The sequence below is a fragment of the Pezoporus wallicus genome, unplaced genomic scaffold (genome assembly GCF_028554395.1).
Source record: "Pezoporus wallicus isolate ANWC-B61680 ecotype Strahan unplaced genomic scaffold, APGP_CSIRO_Pwel_v1 contig_3952, whole genome shotgun sequence".
NCBI classification, from domain to species: domain Eukaryota; kingdom Metazoa; phylum Chordata; class Aves; order Psittaciformes; family Psittacidae; genus Pezoporus; species Pezoporus wallicus.
Window position 1 is genome coordinate 12,727,182 of NW_026635034.1, and position 20,600 is coordinate 12,747,781.

Here is a 20,600-nt window from a genome sequence, read left to right on the forward strand (position 1 = left end):
GTGATTTTGTTTAAACATTTATCAAGAGTCACAGGAACCATTTATTACAAATATGGTTAAACTGATAAATAAAACAAAATGTCTTCAAAACTCTAGATGCACAGCATAGGAAGTTCTGAGCTTACTTAGTTCTGAGTTCCAGCAGAACTAGAAGGCTAAAGTGTATGCTCTTCCAAAACACATTTTTAATGATCATCAGTAAACAGATTATAACCAAATATGAGTAATGTGCATTTAAGACCATAAGAAAAAGGGAAGTGTTGAGGTAACATTAGAATTCAGTCATGTAGACAAGGTAAATTTCCTATCAGCTAGTAGACGTCAAACAGACTATTTAATTAATCAGGTATGTGAGATAACACACAGAAAGCACACACCTTCATTGCACAGGGGAAGAAACCTCCACTCAGCCATAGCACTCCTCCACATGAACACTGGACTAAAAAGAGGGAAAAAAATGCTGAGTAACACATACACCTATGTAATAAACCAGGAACTGCTAGAGGAAATACGAGAGATCCCTTACAGCACATGGGAGGAAGAACAATAGGTTAGGAAAAATCTGAAAAAGAAAGGAGACTGCGCCTAAAATACTAACAACTACAACCTGAAAACAAAACCTGAGAAGACTCTTCCCACTCAGGATGCATCATGGGATAAAACTTCCCCAGGAGACGACAGGACCTCCTCTAACTAAGCTAAAACTTTGGTGGTAGTATCATCAGGGTGCTTTCTTGGGGTGAAAGAGATTCAAGCTTGTGGCTTTCACTTCAGGAAAGACCATTTCTTGGATATACATAATACATTCAGCTGAGAAGCCTTTTACTGCTCTGATCATATTTACTCTGTTTTAAACACAAAAAACAAAACAACAAAACCAAAATAAACACATTCATCAGGTCTAAAACTCTTTGCCAGCTTGTCAAAGGGAAATGGAACTGGCAACCCCAGAAAGGTTTCTCAGGATTTCTCAGGAATTAAACTGCCCAAAAGGAATAGCATTGAGCTGCACTAAACAGAAGTGTGTTATAAATGTCAACAGTATAAACAACAGACATGAATCTAGCTGCAAAGAGACAGAATGAAAGTCCAATGATAATTCAGGAGCTTGATTATTCATGGGGGAAAATTAACAATAATAATTCAGTTACAGTCAGTTCCTTTTTCATATACAATGAAGTAATGCAGCTATACAGTTACTAAACAGCTTCACTATTTAAGTTCAGCAATCATGATGTAGCTTCTTTGTGTTGGTACTATTCCCATAGCAAATAGAAGATAATCTCCATTTAAGGATGATCAGAAAACAATACAAATAAATACTGAGGGCACATCTACACTGCAAGGCCTTTACTAGCATGACAAGTAATCTACTAAGATATAAAGAATGGACTATATCACTACAACAGAACAGCTGTTGACCAACCCATGTACTGAGGGGCACTTTATCCTGAAATGAACTGTTATGCCACCTGCTCGAGTACCACGAGTAGAGCTGATCTAATTGCGTACTTCTATGCTGTCCAAGGTAAAAGGCTAGCATTCTGAACATCCTTATCAGAGGTAGTCTCTTTTCTTTTCTGCTTACATTATATCTTTATTGCTAGAGAGTGTAGTATCACTAGAAAAATACCAAAACATGTGTACAGACTGTACCCAGCTGCACATTTCCTCGAAACATTAGATTAGTATTCAGTGAAATCTGCAGACACCTGATTGAAAGATGGCATGACCAAAATTTATGGCAGTCATTAATTAAGACAGAGCAAGGTCAGACAACACAGCTAGAAAAAGAAACCTGAAAAACATTTTCTCTATTAACTGAAAAATAACTATCAGATAGTTAGAAGTTCAGACTTTAGCCAAGATTATGTGCACACTTGCGTTTTACTGGTTACAAATGTGGACTTGTAACTCCTGTCTGAATAAACATCAGAAGAGGCAGCCAAAATGTTTCCTTTATCTCTTAACACACACAAGCACACACAGAGTTTTTCCTTTTTAAAGCAGTTTTCTATTTCCAATAAAAAGCACCACAAAGTATATGGAAAGACTGAAAGAATTAAAGGAAAGTGTAATCTGTCTGAAAAATAACTTCATTTTAGATGTTCCAATCACTTTGAAAGGAGATTTTCTAAGTAAGCATAGGCATGAACTGATGAGCTCGTATGAAAGAAAGAATTTCTAGTGTTCAGTGAACTCTAGTGTGGAGCTCTGCTAAACACTTGTGAGAGAAAATATGTGTAATGTAGAGAAAAACCAGTCTGCCATCCCTGCCTTCCCTGCTAAAAAAAGCTTCTAGATCATTGTCATAATCCTGTACAGGTATGTGATTATATGAAGAATGTAGTCTGCAGCTGATGATTGGCTTCTTCATCAAGCTGAAATCTCGACTTCTTTTCTGGTATGACTGCTATCATTACAGTCATCCCTTCCACACTTGCATAGACAAGAGAACATAGAACAAGCAGATCTACCTTTCCTTTAGCCAGCAGGTGAGTGGGCTTGTTTCATCCAGATTAGTGCTACGCTAAAAGCCACAGTGTTCCTTAGAAAAAGAGACATGAAGTTTTTCTTGCATTACTAAGCAGGCACTTGCCCAAGAACACTGTATGCGCATATTTAAAAAAAAACAAACCAGAACTTGTTCTGCAGTAATTCATGATTCTGCAAGGTGACAAAACTGATTAGCTTTGTCTACTCATTTCATAGAATGAATTAGAAATCTTCAAGAGAACACACACCTGGGTTTGCCTGAAACACATGTACACAGCCAACAGTAGTTTTAACTCAAAAAGATAAAGTTAGATTACTTTGCAATTCAATTCAAAAACAGTGCTGTACAAAGCAAATAAATTCACCCAGAACCTGCAATGTTTGAGAAGAGTTTTGACACAAACTTGTTCTTCCTTTATAACCAGCAATACTGGTTTTGGTGATGATATTAGTCAAGGATTTATTTTTTTTTTTCCCCTTGAAAAAATAACTTCCTTTTCCTTTTGTTTCCAGTAGAACTAACTCAAACTCAGAAAATTACACAGCACTAAAAGGAAGCTAGATGCCTGCGTCTCAGCAGGATAGAGATTTGAACAGGCAGGAGTATGTGTATACAGGAAACAAAGTTGTACCTAGCTGGGAAAGAATCTTCAAGGATATACACTGGAGTACACAAAAGTTAACAGGCAACGTGCTTTACATAACTTCAGTGTTAGAGGCAGTGTCCAGTTCAAACAGCTGTTGAGAGACAGAACAGGATTTGCTGACTGTGGATTAAAGTTATTTCTCATTATACTTTTGAACTGATGCTAGTCAATAGCATATTGGAAATCCCTAACTGGCTACAAAGGAACATAGGGAGCGACTAGATTATATTTCTATTAAGTAATAAGACACATACAGCTTTTTCATCCTAAATGTGTAATACTATTGACTATTGCATCTGACACTGCTCAGAAGAGGCATATTATCTTTAAGTATATTTATATGTACACAATATAAAAACTATTTAATTGAAGCTCAGAATTAGCAACTGGCAGAAAGTCTCACACTCATTATTTGAATCATCTGCTGGAAACAATAGAAGAGTTTCAGCTACAGTTGAACTCTTCACCTACAATTGAAAACCAGGGCTAGTCGAGGGAACGTAGCCAGCTCCTTCAGCTGTAAATTACCTTCAGTTTACTTAGAAATACAAGCGGAGCAGTATTAGAGGCAGATCCTGCAATACATACAGGATGTGCCACATCCCCTAACTCAGCTGGCAGACAGAAGCTCTTGATGACACAGCTAGGAAGTTGGAAATGCCACATCTACTTCAATTGGGTCTTTGTCTAATTCAGTCCCACTATTTGGCCCAATCACTTGGTGTTAAGGGTTGCAGAGGTACCCACCAGCACCAGAACTTTCCCAAGTTTTCATAGCTCCTGAAGTTAAAAGGGAAACCAATGCTAAGATGACTCAGAAACACACAGAAATTGCTTGTTAACAGGTATGACATGCTTAGAGTGTACTTTCCAGAATCACAGAATGGTTTGGGTTGGAAAGAACCTTATGATCATCTACTTCCAATACCCTGTCATGAGCAGGGACATCTCACATTAGATCAGATTCTTGGGGGATTTGAAAACAAAATATTCTTTAATTTTATTTTTTTTTTAAAGATTTGTATCCTCCCCTCAGCTTTACTCACCTTGCACTAAAAATGCTGGAGAAACAGTTGTAAAATGGGGCACATGCACTTTGCAGGCATTATTTGTATCTACATGTGTAACTTGGCACTCCATCTAAGTCTTTTGATCACATCTGCAGTTTTAAACATGTGAAAAAAAACAGTAGCAACCAGAAAACTGATGGCATAAAGATAATCCCAAAGAAATCACTAATAGAAGCTCCAAACACAACTGAAAGCCAAAAACTTGGACAAGCAATTTATATCAATCCCCTTACTAAGGAAGGAATGAAAAATGGACTTCTGCTGTAAGCCTTGAAAAGAAAATCTCTTGCTCAATCTTACTGAGAAAACTCTACGGTTTCCAGACCATTTAGTATTTGTTGTGGATTATAGTAAGTTGTTTTGAAAAAAAACCACATTTTTCTAACCACTCTCAGCTGTGAAACTCTGCACACAAACCCAGCCATCTTCTGTGCTCTATTCCCTCACATCCCCCTAGCATTCACAACTCTAAGAACAGTATAAATATGGCAACCACAAATGAGAAAGTTCATCACCATCACCTGTTTTTCTCTACTGATCTGAGGTGAGAACACACATACCAAAACCATGCAATTCCTTAAAGCCAGGGACACAAAACCTCTTCTGAACTCTGTGTGTGGTTTTGCTGGATTTTTAATCTCAGATGTTAGCAAGCATTTGCTTTAACATTATATTTGGTCACCTCTGGTACTTCAAAGAAAAAGAGAGCCAGCTCTCTCTGACTGATAAAGACTGAACCACTTTAGTTCAGGTTGGAGTCAACTATATTTTCAACATGCTTCAGGCAGATGATGATGTAATAATGGCAAAATTACCCAGACACAGAGACTGCAGGTCATATCCTCCTGTGTGTGAAGAAAAGTTTTTCCTCTTCCATGGAGAGTTTTGTCTGTGAAATGTATTTTTTAATTCAAATCAACACAACCACAAACACCACATTTACTGATCCAATTTTCTGATACATGCTAAACATTCATGCCAGCAAGTACAAATAAGCCAGTCAAGTGTCAGTATCAAAACCATGCTAGTATCACTGGGCAGACTTCTTTTTTCAGTTACACTAACACCCTCACAAGAAACAATATAAAAGTGTATTAAAAAAAACAAACAAACAACAAAACATGGAACTATTGACTATACCCCCTATTTCCTCTTGTACATTAGCTTTAGCAATAATGTCTGTGTGTCAGCAGCAGATGGACAATGCTGTCAGTATGTTAGCAACTCTGTCCTGCGGAGGCATGGCAGAGGGCATCATGCCATAGCATCAGTCAGTATTTATACACCAGTGCTAGGACCTCACCATTTTAAATGCAGAAAACTGCAGCCCTTTTTCCTGTATCATTTTCAAGTAGTTTCTAGAAGCCCATGAACCACACCCTTCCTGAAATAAAGGATCATTCGTACTCTTACAAAACACATTGTCTCAATATGTAATCTATTGCTTGCTAAAACATACCCTTGCACAGAGTGGTAGGTTTTGTTGTTAACTGTTGTTTTTCATAAATCTAACTCAGGAAGGAGCTGGGGGAAGAACACAGTTCAGTTGAAACCAGCCTTTATTGCACAAGAATTGCTCTACAATTAGTCAAACACACATCTTCCAAACATTCTCATCTTTGATGTGCTTACATACAGCAAATTCTCTCTAGTCTAAACTTATTTACATCAGGAATCTTCACAGGGGGTGGGAGGGGGAGAGAAGAGAGGGAAATGCTTTTAGTGACAATTCCAGCAGGTCTTCCCTGAAACAACCTACAAAATTTCATCTCAGCTGTGACTAAGAAAATGGCCTTATAAGCTAGCTCAGTTAACTCACGCGAATCAATTTTTAACTGAAAATATGTTTTACAGTACCATCTCACTCTTCTGCAAGCTGCCTAACAACTAGAGATGCAAATACCTACTAGAATACATATGTGTTCCATAACTTTAATGACTTTGAGTCTATGACTTTCAGTTGCCATGACACAGTCCAGACAAAGTGATTAATTGCTACTCATGACAACAGCACAATTGTTTTAAATAGGTGGGTGAAATGACCTGGAAATACTGTTCATTGCTGCCATGAGACAAAAATAAAGTCACTGAAAAAAACCCAGCTGAAACAGCTTATCACCAAAACTTATGCAGATATATGGACTATTCCAACGAGAGAGGTTAAGACACTGCACATCTCCCTAGCTAACTAATGATGAGAAAGCTAGAACTAGCAGGTTCGGGTATAAACTACTGAAATCATCCCTGTCGGAAGTAAAATGCAAACCAATTCTGTTCTTTCTCTCACCTCTCCGCCTGTGTTCAACGGAAGAGTTCTTTGGCTCATGTACCTCAGTTCAGATTTCTTGTCACTGCTTTATATACTGGACTCTAACACCGTCACTGCTGAACACAGAAGCAACAAAAGACTCCATGAAAGTTCAGAACTGAAAATAACATGAAAACAGGGGCATGCCAGTGTCATATCTTTTAAACAATGAACTACTGGTCTGCTTCCTGCTGCTGCATTTGCAATGGTGTTTCCCACAGGCCTACAGTTTGGTATTCCCGAAGAGCTAAGTATTGACCCAAATCAAGTGCCAAAATAAGAAAGAATGGCATTTTCTTTTAAGCAGAAAATGAATGTTAGAATCATAGAATCACAGAACAGTTAGGGTTGGAAAGGACCTTAAGATCATATAGTTCCAACCCCCTGCCATGGGCAGGGACACCTCACACTAAACCATATCACCCAAAGCTCTGTCCAACTGGGCCTTGAACATCACCAGGGATGGAGCATTCACAACTTCCCTGGGCAACCCATTCCAGCGCCTCACCACACTTACAGTAAAGAACTTCTTCCTTATATCCAATCTAAACTTCCCCTGTTTAAGTTTTAACCCATTACCCCTTGTCCTATCACTACAGTCCCTAGGGAAGAGTCCCTCCCCAGCATCCTCACAGGCCCCCTTCAGATACCGTTCAGAATGTTAAAAGTTGTTGTTTTGTGGTTTTTTTTAATAAGCTTGCTAAATAGAAAAATATATGCTATTCATTGATTTATGAGTCAAAAGATACTGGTATCTAGCACTAACATCAACTACTTGGTTCACATTAAGATGTGCTCAATCATGCTCACCCACAAGCACTGACAACCCCAACCTTCAGTCAGCAGCCATTAACATTTCAGTCTGTCAACACTACGTGCTCCTCAAAAAAAAGTTTCACCTTTGGCCCCTTCTGTAGGGGCAAGACATAATAGATGCACATAGCATCTATTATGCACATAATGATATAATTATATAGCACATAATAAATGCCAGAGGAAAGATGAAATTGCTGTCTGTCTCATTAGCACTACTTGAACAGAACTGTTTCACAGTCCAGGTCGGTTTATTCAGGCATTTCTCATTATTTCCTAGTGGGATACTCAAATACCTTAGTGGCTCTAGACCTCAGTTGCTTACCTAATGTACAAAAAATTTATCTTATGCTTATTGCTATCTTTATCCCTGGAATTAGTTCACAGCAGTGTGGAACAATGTCCACAAAGAAATACTATGAACATGGAAGGAATGAAATAATAACCAGTAAAAACCTTAAGGATTTTCTATGACATAAGTGCAGCTAATATGTCTTAGCTTTGCATGACAGGAAGCAAAAATGTTAAATGTATAGGAGATTTTTAAGGGGGGGGGGGCGGCGAGGAAGCAAACAGATCACTTGAAATAAGGAAAAAGTAGTACAACACTACTCCTACAACCACTCCTCTCCCCAAGCAATTTCGTATTTGACCACTGCTGTGTAGCATCATGTGTGGCAAAGAAGGCACGGGCCCTCAAAGTACTGTGAAATACTTTGGTTTCTTTGCAGAACAGCAGCCAGAACAAGGACTGTTCATTGCAGAAACCTCAGATGGAACTGAACAGCCCACAACAACAGTTCTAGAGTAACAATAACCTTTCCACTGCTGATTCCTCTTGTGGCTTTGCCTATATTGCATTCAGGAGTGTGAAGGTAAGCAGTGCTCTGCATGAAGCACAGGCACTGAAGGAAAATTTGTTGGACTCACTGACCCCAGGACACCCCTATTCAGCAACTGGATAAACTCCCTGCCTGAAACGGCTGTGGGACATTCAGAAGCAATCAGATCAACTGTAGCTCTAAACATATTCAGATGTGTTTCTGAGCAGCCACAGGGACATGAAAGAAATGTATGACATTACATTCAAGCTTTGGACATACAGTCCGCATGCTAGCCTTCAATCTGTGCACAGATATTACAATGGCAGAATCTATTTATGACCAAAACAACCTGCACAGAACACTGATAAATGAATACAGTTCTACCACAGACAAGAAACATCGAAACATCAGAATACCATTTAGACAGCTGCCAACAAGGCAAGAAACAAAGCTAACATGTTTTAAAGGGTTGTATTTTTCTTGTTCAGATAAAAACTCTCAGTAACACTGCTGTATATTTCAGGAAATCTTTTATCTGTTAAGAAATAATCTCAATAGGTTAGTTATCATGGGTTCTCCATTGTGAGAAATGCACAAGATTAAATTAATTCTTTTTGGTTCTGTATTTCTATGGCCGTGAGCTCCTCTATCTAAAAGAGTTTTGTTTGCTGTTTTGTTTATATTTTCCATGCTGTATGAAGCAATCCTTTTCTAGAAACAATGAGGCATGAGCTAATGTATTTATTATCTCCAGTATCACTGTGTTTTCTTTGTGTTACGTCCTCCAAGAAAAATCAGGTTATTTTCTTCCCCCAGGACACAGTCCAGTTTCCAGTGTTGGGCACCACAGTCAGAAACAGCACCAGTTTTAAGAGTGGTTTAAAGGAAACTATTTTTAAACACCTGTACCAGCACTGTCCCGCTTATATGCCTGTCTCTTCAGCATCTGCGTAAGGTGAGTAACGCCTTATCACCCTGTTTTGCTGTATTATACATACTGGGATTTAGGAAACTCATCCTACCTTATTAGCAGAGTTCAGCTTTCATGTAAAACATCAGGTAATAAATGGCATCCTGTTAACTATGTGTCAGTTACGACTATCTGCTTAAGCTTCCTTCAAAGCCATACTCACTGTTACTCCATTCAGTCCGGCTGTTTTGCCTTGGATAAAAGCAGCAATCCTTCTCTCTTCCAGTGAGACTTCCACAGAGGTCCAGAAACAACAGAGCAACAAGCCTGCAACTGTTAGGTGATTAGCACTGAGCAGTTAAATAGGAACTGATATGCATGCTACAAAAATGTCTGTTTCGATTTTTTTTACTTACTGTATGCTGCCTTTTCATGTTCTTTCTGAATCTCATCCATGAAGTGGCAGACCCAGAGGTACTCCATAGAGCACTTTCAAACCATTTGTCACAAACCAGCCATGAAGTAAAACTCTAAAAAAGAAAAATTGACTTAATTTCTAATTAGTCATCAAGATGACCAAAGATGATGCTGGTCCAAATGCAGTATTAGTAGCTTGTAAAGATACTGGGCAACCTGTTACAGAGTGCACAGGACTGAGCCACATAATTCAGTTGAAATTAAATGGAAGGAAAACCAAAGCTGAAGTCTGTAATAACAGAGTTTTCCATTTCAAAAAGAAAAACCTGCACAATACTGTGTTCATCAAATTAAAGTTTTACACATAGAGTACACGTATAATACATACATGTTTGCATAAGGCTTGTTATGTTTATTTTGAAACCTCGAGACTTCTTTGTTCACATCCCACATGCACACCTGAAAGCAGTATGTGCAAAAGACTCCATAGAAAATAAAGACCAAACTTTTAGTCTCTGAAGATACATAGTGGGAACTTTATCATCATGTTTTCCAAATGTTTGTCAGTAATTTTAAAACTATCACTCATAAAATTATAAGCCAAATACAATTCTCTGATTTTTTAGCTATCACAATACAAGCGCAGTCAGCAAAAAAAGATCTGAACAGAGAGGAAGATGGAAATCTGATTTCTTGCCAGCATACTTCAAGGGAAGTATTGATTTTAAAAAAAAAAAAAAAAAAAAAGAACAGTTCTTTTGGAAAATATCCATTTCTACTTGACACAAGTAAGAAAATTCCCTCTGTGAATACACACATATAGAGTGAAATGCAGTTCTTCACAACAGAATACTGCATTTTAACACAAGGTGTGTACTTGATAGGAAATTATTAATATTTAGGAACAGCTTTGCTTAAGTAGCAGTCAGTGAGAGTATCAGTGATTTTGTTTAATGATACTCATTACATACCCAAAATGTTACTGGAAAAATCAGAGCCCTCCCTAAGTATTTCTAGGTGTGGGCCTGCAAAGTAATTTTACAATCCTTATGCCAGTAGGTATTTCTTACATAACTATTCCATACAACTTTGGACTAGCAAGCTGATTCTCCAGGGGTCTACGTTACCTGCAAATGATGGATAATCAACTATATTTCTTTGGCATTTTAACTATATCATAAATCATATGATAACTGTAGAATATACTAGTGGACTCCAAAAGACTAGAGCCATCAGCCCCTCTGTGCAAGTATATAGCCAGCTGAAGCTGGGAGAGGAAATAAGGGAAAACCAAAAGCCAAAGAAACCACACCCAACCTTTTCCTTATTTAAGTCAGCCTTTTGTCACTCAACTCTGCAAACTGTACCCCTGTCATCAGTATAAGGGGATCAAGTTACAAAGGCTCATCTGTTGGGTTAATGTGTCAATGATTTTTTAAGGAGGCAGAGAGGGCTTTTGTGACAAGAGACCAGAAGCTGCCCCATGCCAGACGTAAAAAACTGAGCCAGACAGTGAATCTGTCAGCACCTCTGCGTAAACATGTTTCAGAAAAGGATTAAAAAGAAAAGCTGCTCAACAGCTGACAGAGTAGAGAAAGAGTGACAACCAACCCTGCTGACACCAAGGCCAATGAAGAACAGGGGGTGCAGCCCTGAAGGAAGCTGAGGCCACTGGAGAGAAGCCGAGATAGGAGCAGGTTTCCTGACAGAAAGTGGTGCCTGTGGAGAACCCACAGTGGAGCAGGTTTATCCTGAAGGACTGTAGCCTGTGGAGAGGACATGCACTGGAACAGGGAGCAAAGCAAGTGTATTGCATTGCTTTCTGATTATAACTGCCTCATGCATTTACTTCCTTTTATTTAAAGCTTTACTATCTAGATGACACATAAAAATAACTGTCAAACACAAAGGTTAAATAACAGTCATTGTGCTGAGAACATAAAATTCCTCCTGTTGACACAAAGTCCTGGAGAACACAGAACTTAACTGTGAGCTAGTAACGCCTACAAAGCAGTCAACCAACGTAGGAGAAACTACATGACAATACACACTACACCAGTAAATAAAACCCTCTTCTGACAACTAAGAGGATATAAAATACAGAAGAAGCAGAATGATAAAGACAACACTGCCCTGATAGCTTAAAAGTGGTGTTATTGCTTAGAGGCAGAATCCTTCAAAATCCTCACTGGCTGGTCTGTAACATACTGCATCAAATACTAATTTTAAAAGTACTATCAAACCACTTGTGACCAAGAAGCAGCTAAAAATAAGCTAACAAAATTCTCAGCTCATCCAAGCAAAAGAGTAGAACACAAGATTTTTTTGTAGCATGAACAAGCCTGGTCTCGGATGTCTGATTAGGTAAAGAAGCTGGCAGTATATTTACATACAGAAAAATTCTTGCCTTACACATTTTAGTAACCATGACTTCAGACTGATTCCTCCAACTCAGTTCTGTTTGTACTTCTTTGTTAATGCTGCTTTCCCAGGGAAAACCCCTTTCTTTCTATAAGCTAACTGCACCACTAAGACTATGAGCCTTGCCATCAGAATCTAAATTTCTACCAGGTGCAGCACCATCCCCAAACAATCACACAGTAATTTTTCCCCCCTTGGAGAAGCAAACACAACACATGTTTCTTCTCCACTCTTCAATGCATTTATCTGAAACACAATGTAAAATTGTGCAATCAGGCAAGTAGGTAACAGGTCACCCTGTGAGGATTTAACAGGAAAGCTAAAAACCAGGAACTTATGACTTGATATGGCACATTAAAATGGAAGCAAGTACAAAAAGGCACTAGAAACATGTGGCACCTAGACTTACCAAAGCTGTTTTAACTGAGAGTCCTCACACAGCACTCTTCAGTATCGACAGAGAAATTCTGGAAACGAACAAAATTCATTCACCAGCCTGTTTCATGACAGCACAGTGATGTTTAAACCACAGCCATAACTGCCAAGCACCTGAACTCCTCGCTATAGCATTCCTTTTTGCCATTTCATATACAACTAACTTTAGAGGCTTGTGGGCTGTTCTAAGTTTCTGCAAAAAGCATACCACAATAGAATCATAGAATAGTTAGGGTTGGAAAGGACCTTAAGATCATCAAGTTCCAACCCCCCTGCCATGGGCAGGGACACCTCACAATATGACGTAATGCAACTTCTCACAGTGTTCTGCAAGATTTTTATCTAAATATGATTGAATCATCCTCCTCTTATACTGCAATCTACTGCCACATCTTATCTTTTTATGTAAGCCTTTTTCCCCATGTTTCTCTCAAGCACATTCACTTTGGTACTTAGCCCAGGCAAACTGACAGCTGTGTCTATGACCAATACCATGTGTATCATATCACTGCATTTCATAATGTCCATTAGAATTTCTGGACAGCATCTAAGACAATTATTTGCTAAACTGGGTAAAGCTGATACCTCAACAAACAATCTCAGGTTTGAAATTGAGGAAGTAACTGCTGCTGTTTTCTAGAACCTGTGCAGAGTTCTAATTCCATCAACAGTCCTCAGTCCAGCTACAGATTCTGTGAGTTTGGCTCCTTGGTACATCTGGAGAAAGGAGGGAAAAAAATAAAACCTTTGTTTGTCTTAGAACACCCATCTTAGAAATGTTGAGTCATCACTGAAACTGTTAAGAAAAGCGCCCCTTTACAAACATGGTACCAAACACCAGGTTTGATTCAAACTACAAAGTAGTTCAGGACTACAACTTAGAGGATGTTATTTTGTTTTTCATGACACAAGGTGTATTTTAGCCACCCACAGTGGCTAAACCCTCTTTTTCTATTAAGTGATAGTCAGCCAGGATGTCTATGTAGGTATATGTAAGAGGTCCTGACGCCCCTCCTATATTCTTTCACTCCTTCAAGAGGACACTTTGTGGTAAATTATTTATAAACCATGGTCTCTGTCTTCACCCTCTGCTTCCAATGTAGAAACAGAGATTCTACTTTGATCAGTTATCCAAAGTCTTGTGCAGTAATTCTTCACCAAAGCTCAAAAAGCTCCAGGCCAGCAGAGAGCCTGCTGCAGCTGGGCTTCTACACTGCGGCACTACTGCTGTCACCCCCTTGACCTGCAAACTGGAGTGATCTGAACAGGTTAGGTCCTAACGTCATCTAGTAAAGTCTTTAGAAAGCATTACATGGGGCTGCATTCTAGAGGAAGTTTCCTTGTGTTACACGCTGGACAAGGAAGGGTAAGATGAAATACCTTCTTTCAAACAGACGTAGAAGATACACAACCACCTGCAGCGTCGATAAAGCCAAACAGCCACGCCACGGGGAGGGAGGAGACTTCCTTTTATTCGCCTGCTATTCAACTGCGGGTACGCCGAGATCGCCCTGCCACTGCTCACCACCACGCAGGAAGCAGGTACCGGGGTGACTCCGCGCAGCACCAGCTCCGGGCCACCGCACACTGGACCAGACCCTGTGAGGCGGGGCGGGCGCCCCGCACGTGTGGTCGCGGCGCGGGTCCATGCGGCTGTGTGACAGGAGCACCCCCCCGGCGGCGGCGCGGCGGCGCTGTGCGGTGCTGCTCGGGTCGCTGCTCCTGGCCGCCGCCCTGGCGCTGCGCGGCGCCACCCGGCCCTGCCCCACCGGGCACCCGCGCTGCCGCCAGCGCCTGTACCGAGCGCTGGAGCTGTCCCCCGGCAGGAGGATCAACTGCTCGGGGGTGGTCCGCGGGGACGAGCGGGCCATCCAGGAGGCACAGCTCAGCAACCTGGAGGTCGCCAACAGAAGGGCTTCCCTGACGCCGGGGCAGTACCTGGACATGGCCAAGGACTGCAGTGCCTTCAAGGAGAGCCGGCGGTTCATCGAGTTCCCGCTGAGCCAGGAAGAGGAAGAGTTCCCCATCGCCTACTCCATGGTCATCCATGACAAAATCGAGATGTTCGAGCGGCTCCTGCGGTCCCTCTATGCCCCCCAGAACGTCTACTGCGTCCACATTGACAACAAGTCCCCAGCCGCCTTCCAGGAAGCCGTGCGGGCCATCGTAGCCTGCTTCCCCAACGTCTTTGTGGCGAGCCGCCTGGAAGACGTCGTCTATGCCTCCTGGTCGCGGCTGCAGGCCGACCTCAACTGCATGCAGGACCTGTTGCAGAGCCCCATGCCCTGGCACTACGTCCTCAACACCTGCGGCACCGATTTCCCCATCAAGACTAACGCCGAGATTGTGCGTGCCCTGAAGGTGCTGCAGGGGCGGAACAGCATGGAGTCGGAGAAGCCGTCGGCGCTCAAGCGGGAGCGCTGGCAGTACCACCACGAGGTGGGGCAGGTCATCTCGCGGACAGCCACCGAGAAACTGCCGCCGCCCCACGACTACCGCATGTTCACGGGCAACGCGTACGTCGTGGTCACCCGCGCCTTCGTGCAGCACATCTTCGAGGACCCCGCGGCGCAGCAGTTCCTCGAGTGGGCCAAGGACACCTACAGCCCTGACGAGCACGTCTGGGCCACGCTCAACCGTGTGCCCGGTGTGCCCGGCGCCATGCCGCCGAACGACAAGTTCCAGCTCTCGGACATGAACGCCCTGCCCCGCCTGGTCAAGTGGGAGTACCTGGAGGGGGACACCAGCAAGGGCGCTCCCTACCCACCCTGCACCGGCCGACACCAGCGCGCCGTCTGTATCTACGGGGTGGGCGACCTGCCCTGGATGCTCCAGCAGCACCACCTCTTGGCCAACAAGTTCGACCCCTTGGTGGACGACGCCGCTATCCAGTGTCTGGAGGAGCACCTGCGGCACAGGGCCCTCTACGGCAGGGGGCTCTGAGGGGAGCCGCCTCACCCTCGCCAGCACCTGTCTCCTTCCGCAGGCGCGTCCAGCGGCGGAGCCTCAGGGGCCGCGCCGTAGGCGGGAGCGTCGCGTCGTGAGGCGAGAGGGGCGCGGGCGCGTCACCCGCGCTGGCGGAAGGGTCTCCTCACACGGCGGTCCCCCGAGGAGACGGGGAGCGGCCGAGCGCGGTAACTGACGGTCGGGACGGGCCGGGCGCCCAGGGACCCTGGACCGAGGGACAGGGGCCGCGCACCGAGCCGCACGGTGTCCTGTTCTCCTCACACAGCCTGCGGGCAGGCGGGGCCAGGGCACGGGCCGCGGAGACTCCGGGTCCCGCTACAACCGTAGCTGAAACTAAAATGGTAATTGGTTTTCTACACCGCACCTGCTGCACGGCTGAGCCAAACAGCTGGCAGCTGCTTTTGTACTGCCTTAAAGTCTAGTCTGCCAATACTATTAAAAATCCTTCAATAAACCAAAATACAGTAAATAGATGGTTCCTTGGCATTGTGTGTCCTGTCCTCCTCTGAGGAGAACGGGTTGTGTTCTAGGCAGAGCCATTAAACCGATTGAACATGCCTGCCCCGGTGTTACAGGTGCAGAAGCGGGGGGGGCAGAGAGATTGTGTAGGTTATGGTGTGCAAACCAACAGCTTTCCGTCATATTCCTCTTCCAAAGAAAGAGACTTTTGCTAGGCAGTTAGTAATGTAATTGCCATATCCAGTGGTGTGTCTGGCCTTTCAGATGAACAAACCAGTCATCCAATACATTGTTGTTTCTCAAAGTTTCTAGAAGCTGAAAGAAAGATTTGTGAACATCTGTATTTCACCTGCATGTATTTTTCCCACCTTCTCATATTAAAGCCAGGCACTTTCCATGGGTCCAAAAGGTTTTCACTACCTATTAATGCTGAGGGATTAATTCAGTCGTCTTTGTACTACCACCACCCACCCACCCCCCCCCTTTTGTCAGAAGACACCTTCATAAATTCAAGGTCTCTGGTGGGAAATTTGGAATATATAATGATTTATACAGAATAGCACCTGAAGCAATGCTGTAGCATGAGGCTACATTTAGGTGAAGTTACAACTGCAGTCACACAGATATTTAAAACAACTATTTAAATAGGATGAGAAGAGGAAGTAACTGATGTAAAAGGTGCGTTATTGCAAGGGTTTAGACATCGTAAACTTGGTTGGGAAATTCCAATTCTTAAAATATGGTGACTTCACAGCAAAAATAGGCAAAACCTCCAACTGCTGGCAAGAGAAGCTCCCAGGCATCACTTGAGCATTTGTTCATTCAAAAAGAGCAAATGAAGTAATAGGATTGCTGGTCCCAGTGGGAAGCTCTTCCGCACTTCTGTTAATGTAAATGTTTGTAAAGTGAACAGACGTTTGTTACAACAGAGATGGAAGCTTTATGCTAACCTGATAGCAACATAGAGAATTTAAAAATGGTTTCAGCAGCAAATTCAACATGAAATAGCAAATATCTCCATGTCCAGTACATTCTTTTAGAACAAACAAAACTCTGCTGACTCAGGGTAAGAATTCAAGTCTCCCAACATAGAAAGCTGCATCTAACCACTGCTGCCTAATCTGATTATGCCTGTTGGAGCTCTTTCATTTACTTTATATTAATACATATTAGCCCCAAATGGTAAACTACTGCCAGTGGTTCATTGGGGGACTGGAATACATTCAAGCTTCTGGACTAAATGAGGCAGAGCAGGGTCAGTGTGTTTCTGACTATGGCAGAGTAGTGTTTTTTTCCATTGGAAAATGGAGCAAAAAGGTACATGTTCATGCGGGGGGGGGGGGGAGAAACCAAAAAAACACAAAACAAAACAAGAAATAACCCATACTCCTCTATTCCTATTGCAAGGAACTGCATCAAAAGCAAACTCATCCATGAAATGGATGTTGGCAATATCTAAATAATTTCCTTCTGATCACCTACAGAAAGCAGAAAGGTGTTTGGGGGGTGGAAAGAATCCCAGCCTGAAATAGTGAAACACTGTTGAAAAGAGGCACCTTATTATTTTACAAAAGCACCTGTAAAGAAAGACAGATACTTACAAATTACATACAGATGTGTTAACAGTTTTTGTTCCCTTCACTCTGTATGTTTAATTCTTCAGCTGTTTCTTCTCTCAGAAATACAAAGTATTGCTTGTACATACTATTTAAATAACAGTGTTTCTTCTGTTATTGACAGACACTGCCTGACCAAAAAGGTTACAATGGAGAGACAGACAAAAATACTTAGTTCTAGGGAAAACAAAGACACCCCTTCAAATCTGTTCCACCGTAAGTCTCTGGCAAAGCCAAAGTAAATTTTTTTTTTTTTTAATGTTACATGTTGAAATCTATGCTCTTCCTGGTTAGACATTTATGCACTTTTGAAAGAGCTTGCCTATAGAACAGGAAGGTCTCAAGTGAAACCAGTGTAACAAAAAAAAAACAGCTTGGCAACACACTAGAGGGACAGCAGTTACCTAAGAACATAGCCTATGCGGCCTTCTCCATTCAGAGATCACCGATTTGTATGAAAACAAATTCTGGCATTATCTGGAGATGCAAACAATTTGTAAACTTCAACAATTTTGATTCAAAGAAAATTTTCAGTTTCTGTTGGTGCTGTTACCCACGATTTATCTCAGATTATTTGTTTCCAAAACCAAAGGTGTATCTTTGTGCAAGTTTATTTTCAATTCACCCTCTTCTTTTAGTAGTGACTTAGTTTCTTCTGAAAGAACAAACTCAGAAGGTGAACTAAGACAAAAAGTTTGTTACAAAGGAATACTCTCAGCAATTCCTCTTCCAAAGACATGAGGAATGTCAGGTTTATGAGTACAGTCACATGTCAAAGCAGCAATACAGAAAAGAAAAAAAAAAAAACAAAAACCTATGTTTCCTTACCATTTCAAATGACAACAAAAAAATGTCACTCGACTCTGAGAACATTGTATTCCAGAGATCTCAAAGCATCTTAGAACTAAGATAGTTAGCATCTCAGAAAACTGGCAACAGGGCACAAAGATAGGATGGAATTTGCCCAAGTTAGCTGCAGAACTGAAAAAAGAACAACCTTCAAATAAAGCAAGACAAGCTTTAGCCAAAAGTAGCACTGGCATATCACAATATAGGATCACCTCCAAACAATAGGTTAAACCCCATATAGGCTTAATCAGTAACATCTTGGGCTATCCAAAATGGAAATAGTCATATCAGAAACATTAGTGTTAAATTTATCCAGTGATAAAACTACTATGATTTAAAAAACAAACAAACAAAACCACAAAAACACACAACCACAATAAAACCTTTTTTTTTCCATTGAAAACTAGATAAAAAATCTACTTCTGACAGCTTTGTCTACAACCAGTTGTTAACTAGCAACCTGAATTTTTTACAAGCTCCCAGTTGTTCAAGGAGGAAATATACTGCAAGTTGACATTTATCTTTCACAACATGCACAGGAGGAAGTTGAAACTATAATTCTGAAATCAAATAATTGCTTTTAAACTCACCTGGCTTTAATTTATATTTTATTTTCAAGTGGTTTTTCCTTTACTTTTACAAGAACAACCTAATGGGAGCTGAAACTGATATAATAGGTATTTAAATGTAGATGGGTCCATGAACAGCTCTTAACTCCAGATGGGAAGGTCTGTTTCCTGGCTGCTTTGCATTTCTTTCATACGTGATCATCTCTGAAGTCTCTAAAGGGATGAGTCAATTGAAATAAACTCAGAGGATAGCCGGGAATAAATTCTGAAAAACTAGAAGCAAACATGACCTATAGAGCAAAACATCAGTAAAGTACTTGCAGCCAAGAGTAAAATTGATTCAGGGAACAGGGTTAGGGGTGTTCTTCTCCTTCTGAATGCATCAGCACTAACCATGAAACATTAACTAGACTCTCAGTGAACTATTTTCCACTTCCTTGAAGGGCGCAGGCTCTTTTAGCAGAAGGCAAAAATCAAAATATTAATAGATTTGTGACTTAAAACCTATTAAGCCGCAAGAACTTATTTATACAGTAAATTTATCTTTCAGCAAAGCTATTTTCCTAAGATCACCCTTTAAGTTACAGTGAAGAAAAAGTCCACATCTGTCAGTACAGCTTAATAAAGTTAAAATGCTTTTTATCATGTTCCTGCTCCCTGCCCCTGGAACATCTGGAGTACAGGAAAGCAAAACCAAGTCACTAACACCTTGACTGATACACTATCCTCTAAGCTGCTGAGATCCTTAGTATCTGTGTTTCGAGTAACTCTCATCTACCTCATGGTACCTAGTCATTGTGTAAAAGTACATAATGATCCTGATTAAACTTGTCTTCTGGGAATTCATCTCAAGTCCTTCCTGCTCCACACTTTCCTTTAATTTGTGTCTCTCTGATAACATTTAAAGTCAGGTGTTGACATCCCTGAATGAGCAAACAGCTTGCTTCAGATAACATCTGGTTTTGCACACTTGTGGAATTCACAGAACCCTTTTTCTCAGAAGCCATGTTTAAACACAGGCAGTCACTCACAGCCACCTCTGTACTGGTGTTTATTTCCTTTTCTTCACCTTCTTCTAGCCAATTTACTTTCTAAATAGAAGCATCCACTCTAGCTTAAGTTCAAGGTGCAAAGGTATCTTTTACGTTCTGCTACTGATGGGTGGAAGTAACTGGGACCTTTCTGAAGAAAAAAAACCAACAAAAATCCCCAAATGAATGAGTCAGTCCATACCACTACAGGCAAGGAAGGACCAAACAGGCAGCATCAAGTATGCTGATGCTGTAAACAAGCAAGATGATTTGTCTTCCACTGGATATTAAAATAGCTTAGTATAATAAAAGTGCAGTTAACACTTTTAGGTGTAAGTAAATTCAACATCTCTTCCAAAACCACCAAGCACATTAAACATATGAATGTGGAGGGATTAGCTGAAATTCAAACACAAAAAATAGCAAGTGGCAAGAAAATTATGGAAAGCAAAGCAATAAAAAGCAGGAAGAATAATGGCACCAGATCCCCTTACCTTCTCTTTGCTCCCTTCTCCTTCGATGAACTGAAACAGCCTTCATAGAAGTAGCAGATCTGGGGCTGGGACAAACACCATCCAAAAAATGTGGTTAAAACCAAAAAGAATGTGACACTTGCTACCAAGCTAGTGTCAAAGCTTCTGTTAAACAGCTCTTGAGGCTTGCAGGAATTAATTCCTCCAGAAGCACAGGCGAGCTTTTCTCCTGCAGTGAGCAGTCTTCATCCCATAAAGCAGATTTTCTCCAAGGCATCATTGGAGCAATTCAAGA

General features: G+C 41.4%; 2 protein-coding genes and 1 long non-coding RNA gene across 3 annotated transcripts in view; 1 reads left to right on the top strand and 2 right to left on the bottom strand.

The window, feature by feature from the left end:
- The window catches only part of OTUD7A (OTU deubiquitinase 7A), a 148,761-nt gene extending 139,447 nt beyond the window's left edge, over positions 1-9,314 (bottom strand). Inside the window, exon 1 of the mRNA XM_057399120.1 lies at positions 9,292-9,314. The gene's annotated coding sequence lies outside the window, so the exon portion shown is untranslated. The remainder of the gene's footprint in view (positions 1-9,291) is intronic.
- Positions 9,315-13,988: 4,674 nt separating this feature from the next.
- GCNT3 (glucosaminyl (N-acetyl) transferase 3, mucin type) lies at positions 13,989-15,385 on the top strand. Its single transcript, XM_057399138.1, has one exon. The coding sequence runs from the start codon at positions 13,989-13,991 to the stop codon at positions 15,282-15,284; it is 1,296 nt and encodes a 431-aa protein (XP_057255121.1). The 3' UTR covers positions 15,285-15,385.
- A 4,450-nt stretch (positions 15,386-19,835) lies between these two features.
- On the bottom strand, positions 19,836-20,541 carry LOC130593774 (uncharacterized). The gene is made up of 2 exons (XR_008970871.1): positions 20,327-20,541; positions 19,836-19,983 (listed from the first exon to the last, which is right to left on the bottom strand). It is a non-coding gene; the product is annotated as an uncharacterized LOC130593774 (long non-coding RNA).
- Positions 20,542-20,600: the final 59 nt, after the last annotated feature.